This window comes from Gallus gallus, chromosome 1 (genome assembly GCF_016699485.2).
Source record: "Gallus gallus isolate bGalGal1 chromosome 1, bGalGal1.mat.broiler.GRCg7b, whole genome shotgun sequence".
Classification (NCBI taxonomy): domain Eukaryota; kingdom Metazoa; phylum Chordata; class Aves; order Galliformes; family Phasianidae; genus Gallus; species Gallus gallus.
In genome coordinates, this window is record NC_052532.1 from 61,688,491 (window position 1) to 61,696,536 (window position 8,046).

The following is an 8,046-nucleotide window of genomic DNA, read 5'->3' on the forward strand; positions in this document are numbered from 1 at the left end:
CTTCGTGTCCTGTCAGCATAGGACCTAATCCATTGGGAGCTAAGCAAGCTGTGAGCTCAGAGTTTCTCCAATGGGAACTCATTTCTCAGATTACATGAATAATTGCCATCTTGCTGATCCCAGCTTTTAAAACTTCTTTTATCTTCCAGTAATTAGCATTTAAATGATATGTGTTTTTTTTTTCCCATGAGTTCTTTTCAAGTGGTATACACTTCTGTGAATCATTTAAGTAGGAAGCTCAGAAGTGTCATCTGGATTTTTTATGTCTTCATTATTCCCTTTTCAAGTAGTCCCTTTGGTGTTGCAGCTTTTAGAATTCGCTTTCACTTACAAGAAGTTTGTTGGAGGGGAAAAATCCAGACACTATTTTAGCAACCCAACATGAGGAGAGCAAGGAACACTAATGCATCTGTTGGTCCCTGAACACAAAACTGAAGAGCTCAGCAAGACTCAAAGGAGGACAGAATCAGTCACAAGTTTCTAATTTTATTTTAACAATCTTGCTTTTTAAAAAATACAGCTTCTGATTAATGCCAGGGGGATGCCAAGTGTCCACTGGCCACAGGCCTCATCTCTCACTTCATTTTCCCATCCTGGGAATGGTCTCTTTTTAGTGAGGCATGCAACAGAATGCTAAATAGCTGAGCTCTGCTACAAGCCTTGTAACAGGACCCCAAGGGGTGTATATTTTCATATGGCACAACTTGATATTGCAGTGTTATTGACCTGGACCAGTAATTAATGTTGGGCACAAGATAGTAGGTGTGCAAGGTGTGTTGGGTGAGGTATTGTTTGCTCTTGGACAGCACCACTGTCCGTTTCTTCTGCGGATGGATCTATTGTGCAGCAGAAGGGTCTAAATGGATATGAGTGCTCAATTAACAAAGAGAAGGGAGTTTAAAAGGTGGGGCAGGCTTAGGAATGAGACACTGCAGAGCTTTAATTGCTTCTCTGTAGTAAGTAAGTGGAGGGCAGCACTGCCCTCCAATAGATAGTTGCATGGGGGCTTCTGTACAGTCAGCTGCTACAGAAGCTTCATACATCCCAAACAGCACATTTTCTAACACCCTATAAACAATGGGGCTATGAAGAACCACTTTTTCTACAGAGGAATTTGATGCAATAGCATCATCATTTTGTGGTGTCATCTGCCCCAGGTAGTTATTGCATAAGGGGACAAATCTGAACTGTAATTTCAACGTAGTCAAAGGTTTGAAAATGCCATGGCTACTTACATTTCCAATATGCCATTTTCTCACTAATGTCTTAGATGGAAAAAGGCACTCACTATTGAAAGAGCAGCTGTGAGGGTGTACTGAATAAGTAAGATGCATTAGTAGTAATTCTGCTGTGATTCTTCCGGTGTCTCAGCTATGCTCATGCCTGCGTGTATTAGGGATGTTCTACTCACTTTGGTGCTATCATGAACCACACCATAGGAGCAGCAAAACAGAGCTGGGGATGAATAGCTTTTTCTTCCTTCACCGTATTTTTGGCACATATTATTCTCATTTGACTGAAGCTTGGGTGCAAGTATCTTCTCATTCTCCCTAAGCTGTACTGCAGCTCTTTCTGAGCTTTAACTGTCCAGCACTGTCCACTGCTGGAAAAGGCATGTGCAAGGAAACCAGTATCTGCACAACCCCAACAGACCTGCGACTGCACCCCTTTGGCCAGGACGGTAGCATCCCCTAGACACAGCTCACATCACATAGGAAAAATTCACAGTACTTAGTTTTACAATCACGGTCACTCACAGCACCAAGATTGTCCAGACAAAAAGGAATTACTGAAGAGAAGGCCACTGGCCAAAATTCACACAAGTGCCCACCTGAGGTCTCAGGTTAAAAATAAAGCACTGGTGGGAAAGTTAAGCCGAGTCTGTGCTGGCTCTGTTTGGCAGGGGGAGAGCAGCGGGTCTCCCCTCCCAGCTTGGAGCAGAGCAGCGCTGTCGCCCCGTTGTTCCTGAGCCCCAGAGGCTTGTTGGCCACCTGAGGGCACGCGGTTCTGCCGGGGGGAGCTGGAAGTTGGCACTGCTGTAAACATGTGCGCTGGGGCAGGCCCTGCTGCGTGAAGGGCAGGAGGCCGGAGCCCTGGAAGAGGTGGGTGTGGGCAGGACTGGGCCGTGCCTGCGTCCTGCTGCTGGCTCTGCGGAGGAGGCGGTGGGCTCTTGTGCCCGTTACCATCAGGACGGCTTGAAAAAAGGCTCTGGACAGGAAGCCAATGACAGCAGCCTTGGCCAGGGAGCGAAATAGAGGCCTGTGGGAGGCAAAGGTCTTCTTCCAAGCATGGCCTCCGTGCTCCTGCTTCGGTGCAGCCGATTTGGGAAGTGGCTGGAGCCAGGCTGAAGAGCGGGCCGCAACCCACCCCACACATACATGGAGCTTAAAACCAAAGATAACTGTGTTCCTATGAGACAAAAAGTACAACTTACGGCTCCCCCACCACCCTTAACCACACACACCTGCAGGGCAGGGTGCTGGAGTGCCCTGTTCTGTGCTCAGCCAGCACAGGCCCCAGGCAGCACCCAGTCCCACACCGCCATTTGGGAGCTGCCCTGCTGCTCCCTCAAACAGATGTGGGAAGAGGTCAGGGGGACCTTTCCAGCCCTCCTGCCCTACACGAAGGAAGTCCCTATGCTGCATAAAGGAAAACCAACATTGATCCCACAAACATGCATATTCACAGAGAAATGAGCGCCCCAGCAAGCAGGCGCTGCTGTCTGAAGCCAGCAGGAGGCTGCCTAAACCCTGTTGTCACCAGAAGTCAGTGTCTCGGTGGGAGCAATCCCCCGGACCATGTCCATTTTGGATTCACTTGTTTCTTTAGCGTGTGAAGTCAACATAAGATGCCAAAGGTTGAAGCACAGAGGTAGACATTTACAGCTTGGAGGAAGTGGCTTCAAGGCTTGAAATGAGCAGATGGCCAGAGTGCTTCCAGGCGTTCCCCAGCTGCTCCTCCCCAACCTTCCCAGCTCTGCTGGGTCATAGGGGTGGCTTTGCAGGACCGGTGGAACCCAAGAGTGCTTTTCCTTGTCCTGCACGCACCAAGAAGGCACATCTCTGCTGCTCAGGCCCCTCTCGCATCTCATCGCTGGTCAACAGTTGTTCCTGAAGGAGTGGGGAGTGTCTGGTCCCTGTTGCTTAGGGGAAGAAAAGAAAACCAAACCTTTATGGTCACAAAGCAACACAATGTCTTGGTGGGGAGTGAAGGGGAAAGAGTGGGATCCTCCGGGCAGTGCGGAGAGGCAAAAGCACTGGAAGAGGACCCGTGGTTTGGGGCAGATGTGTTTTCCAGGTGTGAAATATCGGCCATGGGCTCCTGCAGGTAGCAGTGTCCGCGTCAAGCTTCCGCTGACGGCATTGTCTATAGGGCAGGGAGGGCAGCAGGAGTCCGGCGGGGTGTCCACGTCCCTTCCCACGCTTGGCCACAGCAGAGGGAACCTGAGCAGAAACACAGAGAGACTGGCGGGGCTCGACGGGCTCAGCCCTGAGCGGTGACGGCCAGTGCATTGACATAACCATGGGGGCCCACGTCGACGTCGGACAGCCCGTGGCCCAGCGGGGCGGCGGCGGGGGGCCCGGCAGCAGAGCCGTACTTGGACGGCGGCAGGGTGGCGGTGGGGTGCAGGACACAGCAGGTCTCCAGGGCCTCCAGGCCACGGCAGGCCAGGAAGAAGAGGTTCTTCAGCATGAAGAGGGAGAGTGGCTGCTGGTAGCGCAGGAGCAGGAGGCAGCGGAGCGCCAGCAGCGGCGCGTCCAGCAGCCCGGCGGGCAGCAGCAGGTGGAGGGCGAGGCGTGCGGCTCCGGGCGGGCGGGCTGCGCTGAGCTCGTAGAGCCACAGCACCGGCGAGGCCAAGCAGAGGAAGTAGACGGCGATGAGGAGGTAGCGCAGCGGGGCGGGCAGCGGTGCGGGGCGGCTGGGCTGCAGCACCAGCTCCAGCAGGGAGAAGCTGTCGAGGAGGTCGAGGCAGGTGGCGAGGAAGGCGGCCGCGGCGCGGTGCTGCGGCGGAGGCTGCGGGGGCAGGAGCAGCTGGCCGGAGCCCTCGGCGCCGATGGCCCGCAGCAGGCAGTAGAGCAGCGGGGCGGAGAGCGCCAGGGTGATGCGGAAGCCGGTGGTGCCCAGAGGCAGGCGCAGCTCGATCAGCTCCAGGATGGAGGTGCCCAGGATGAGCGCCGCCTTGGGCGTGAAGGCGATGGAGTAGATGAGCCAGGCCAGATGCGCGTAGGCGAAGTCGCCGCCGCGGGGGGGGCCGCCGGCCCCGCGCCCCCCGGCCCCGCGCCCGCCGGGGGGGCCGTGCAGCAGCAACGGGTGCGGCGGCGGCGGCCCGGGGGGCGGCGGGGGCCGCTCGCGGCGGCGCGCCCGGCTGTTGCGGCAGAAGAAGATGCCCCAGCCGGCCGCCAGCACCAGGTCGGTGGCGATCCAGCTGCACCAGTACAGGTCGGTGACGGCGATCAGGTAGAGGTCCAGTAGCGCACCCTGCCCCAGCAGCAGCACCAGGGACAGCGCCTGGAAGCCCCAGCGCCGCCCGCCCGCCGCCCCGCCGGGCCCCAGCAGCAGCCCCCCGGCCGCCGCCCCGCCGCCCGCCGCCCCGCCGCCCGCCGCCGCCGCCCCGTACAGCTCCGCAGCCGTCATCCCGCGGCCCGGGCTCCCTCCGCCGCCGCCGCCGCCGCCGCCGCCGCTGCTGCTGCTGCTGCTGCTGCTGGGGAGCGGCGAGGCGGCGGCGGGCGGCGGGGCGGCGGGCGGCGGCACCAGCGGCTTGCTGATGCTGATGCTGTCTTCTTCCTCCTCCTCTTCTTCCTCCTCCTCGGGGCTGCTGCGGGGGCTGCGAGGGCGGCAGGCCCGCGCCGAGCCCGAGCTCGACCCCGAGCCCCGCCGGCTGCCGCCGCTGCTGGAGCTCCCCGGGAAGAGCGGCTGCCGGTCGGCGGCGTGCGGCGGTGGCGGCGGCGGCGGCGGCGGCGGCTGGAAGGAACCCGAGGAGGAGGAGACCGAGCGCTGGTTGGAGGCAGCGCGGTGCATGGTCCTCCCCGGCCCCCGAGCCGGCGCGCCGGGCCCGACGGCCGCGCCGCGGCCCCCGACCCGCCCCCGGCCCGCCCCCGCTCCCCGCGCCGCCGCACCGGCACCGACAGCGGCACCGAGAAAGAGCCCGAGAGGCGGCGGGGCGCGGCGAGGGGGTCGGGGGCGGCGCCGAGCTGCAGCGCAGCGGCGGTGGGTGGGCTGGGGGTGGGCGAGCTGAGAGCGGCTGTGCGCCGGGGGGGCAGGAGGGGACGGGGGAGGAACCCCCCCGGCGGTATAGCTCGGGAGCGGAGCCTCGGGAGGGTCGTCGCCCGCCCACCCGTATGGCACAGCCCCGGCACCGAGCCCAGAAAAGGAGAGAGGCTTCGATGGCGCTGGTCTCCTCCGGCCCCCCGGCCTGCCTGAGTGAAAGGCTGCAGCCTGGGCACAGCCTGAAGCCGAGCGCTGACCTGTGGCTCATCCTGGAGCTGAATATTTGCTTTCGCTCCGTCATAGGTAAATGCACAGCCAAGTGAGTGGCTTATACTACACAGATTTCCTGATCTCAGTTACGCTGAGTAGCGAGGGCTCTGCCCAGCCTGACTTGCTGGGACAATTGCTTCACGTTGGACATTTGGAAAAATTTCTTCTCAGAAACAGTGATGCTGCATTGGAAAAGGCTGCCCAGGGAGGTGGTGAGGTCTCTGTCTCTGGAGGTGCTGAAGGTTGAACCGTGTGGATGTGGCACAGAGGGACGTGGTCAGTGGGCATGGTGGGGATGGGCTGGCGGTTGGACTGGTTGATCTTTGAGGTCTTTTCCAACCATAACGATTCTGTGATTCTATTCACATTGGTGTGAATAGCCCTCAAGTTCCAAGTGAAGGCACTCAGAATGAGCGTGGCTGGCTGGAGCTGCCGTGGCACCACCACACGTGGCACGCTGCATTCCCAAGTAGCCCAGTGCTCTGTGTCCCCAGCCCCTTGCTCCCGGGGCACCTTCTGAGAATGATTCCAAACAGCTTGACTCCTGTGGGTATATGCTCCTCAACACAAAGGGCTCAGTACTGGGGAACAACAGGAGGGACAGAACTCCAAGCCCTAAGATATCTGGAAGCATTGCAGGCCTAGGGAGGTGCAGAGTGTGGAGGTGCAACAGCCCACAAGCCTTCCCCAAGGTCTCCCACACTGTTTGCTGTCCTGCAGCTGAGATGGGGACCTGTGTTTCCTGCTGCTCTCACACTGTTTCCCATGCTTGTGTGTCCTTGCCAAGATCCATCCTTGCATCTACACTACTTGTGTGCCCTCCATTCGTCTAACTGCATTCGTTGTGGTGCGAAGGGTGAGATGAGACCACGCATGCATGCACTCGCATGCTGCTTAAGAGCCCTTTCTCTCTAATTTCTACTAGCATTTCCACTAGCCAACAAAACCCCTCCCTTTTAAGAAGGTCAGTGACTGCAGATCATACGAAACACAAATGTTCAAAGTGTTGGAGGACAAGAGGAATCATCCCAGCACAGTACAGGCAAAACACCTGTACTGTATGTAGGCCAGGCCAGACACAACAGCTCCAGCCCCGAGGCTGCCCTTTCCCATGGGCCATCCCCGTCACACTTCAGTGCCTTGGTGGCACTGCCACCTCCACAGTGGCACAGGACACGCTCTTCTGTCTGCAGTGCTGGGTGCAGTCCTACCACAGCCAGCACAGGAAACCTGCTTGCTTCTGAGTGACAGAACAGCATGGTGCTGCTCAGAGCTGAGCAGTCTGAGGTCTTTTGAGACACAAGAAGACAGCAGAGAGCAGAGCCACCTCTCCTTCTTGTGCTAGATACGCTCCCATGGTGCTGCTCTCAGCCCTTCAAGATATGCAGATTTGCCTGGAGATGAAAGCATCGTGTCCTGAGACCATGACTGACAAGTCATGTTTCTTGACAGAATGGTGTCTGTTGTGAAGTCCCTGGACTTTGGGAAGGATGAGTGGTCTCCTTTCAGACCCACCCAGCTAGGCTGCCTATAATAGGGAAACCGGCTGGGTGTTGAGTGAGCTCAGCCTGGGGGTAGTGGGATGGAAGGCAGCTGGGTGCTAAGTGGACTCAGCTGGGTTAGTATGGATGAAGGAGTTTGTGCCTCATCCTCTCAGGGAGTGTGGGTTTGCTGGGCCTGGAGCTGTATGAACAGGGCTGGAGGAGCCTTATGTTTCTGTGGAGACCGAGGGATCCCTGCTCAACTGGAAAGGCTGCTGCATCCAAGGTAGGCAGGTGGGAAGGGAGACCTGCAATGAGCAGGGGTGGGCAGCGCTGGGCACATGGGCAAGTGAGACCCAAACACATGGGTGAGAATAAGGAAAGAGATTTTTTGTGTGGAAAGAGGAAATGGTGCCTGTATCTTAAAATGGGAGCAAAGGGGAAAATATCTTCTACTTGAGAAAGCACTGAAGAGCCTTTTGTAGCATGCTCTGGGGTGGGATATGACAAGCTGATGCTTCCCGTGTGATCTAGTTCCTTATTGCGCAGCCCTTGCAAGCGTTAGTACTTAGCCATTACTGTTAAAACATTAAAAACCCACACTATAAATAGCTTCCACTCTTCAGCAGCTCCAAAGCTGTGTTTCTGGCTTCTTTATACATTTATGTAAATACATAGGTATATGTGTGTGTATATTTAAAGGCAAGCAGCAGACAACACAGTTCTGTGAAATAGTTGTAGAGAATATAAGAAATGCTCCTGTTTCTAGATTACAGAAGTAGTGTGCCCTTAGAAATAACCCTGGTGGGGGAAAGACAAGAATTTCTTGAGGGCAGAACACAAAAGTAAACAAAATAATGACTCAAATGCTTGGGAGGAGGAAGGTGGGGGGGGAAAGAAGGGACGAATATATGCCTGTGAGAAAGACCAGAAGCTAAAACCCTAATCATACCCTGCAGTAAGCTGTCAGAAACTGGCAGCAGTGGGAGGGAAAGAAGCAAAGCTGATTTCAGCGAGTTTGAGCATAATCTGCTGTAACCATGCTTAAAATGCCTTTTGTGTGGGAAAGGAAGGTTCTGGGATTCTC

At 56.7% G+C, this 8,046-nt stretch overlaps 1 protein-coding gene across 1 annotated transcript; it reads right to left on the minus strand.

Annotated features, from left to right (window-relative positions):
• Positions 1 to 466: 466 nt before the first annotated feature.
• Positions 467 to 5,019, minus strand: CECR6 (cat eye syndrome chromosome region, candidate 6). Its single transcript, XM_040652806.1, has 2 exons — positions 4,753 to 5,019; positions 467 to 4,542 (listed from the first exon to the last, which is right to left on the minus strand). The coding sequence occupies exons 1-2, from the start codon at positions 5,017 to 5,019 to the stop codon at positions 3,484 to 3,486; spliced, it is 1,326 nt and encodes a 441-aa protein (XP_040508740.1). The 3' UTR covers positions 467 to 3,483.
• Between the last annotated feature and the right edge of the window lie 3,027 nt (positions 5,020 to 8,046).

Excerpts from the sequence above, each read along its gene's own strand:
- CECR6 (XM_040652806.1), bottom strand. The coding sequence starts at position 5,019 with ATGCACCGCGCTGCCTCCAACCAGCGCTCGGTCTCCTCCTCCTCGGGT. Across the intron at positions 4,543-4,752 it reads TCAGCATCAGCAAGCCGCTG|GGGGCGGCGGGCGGGCGGCG; the intron begins GTGCCGCCGCCC and ends CTGGGGCCCGGC.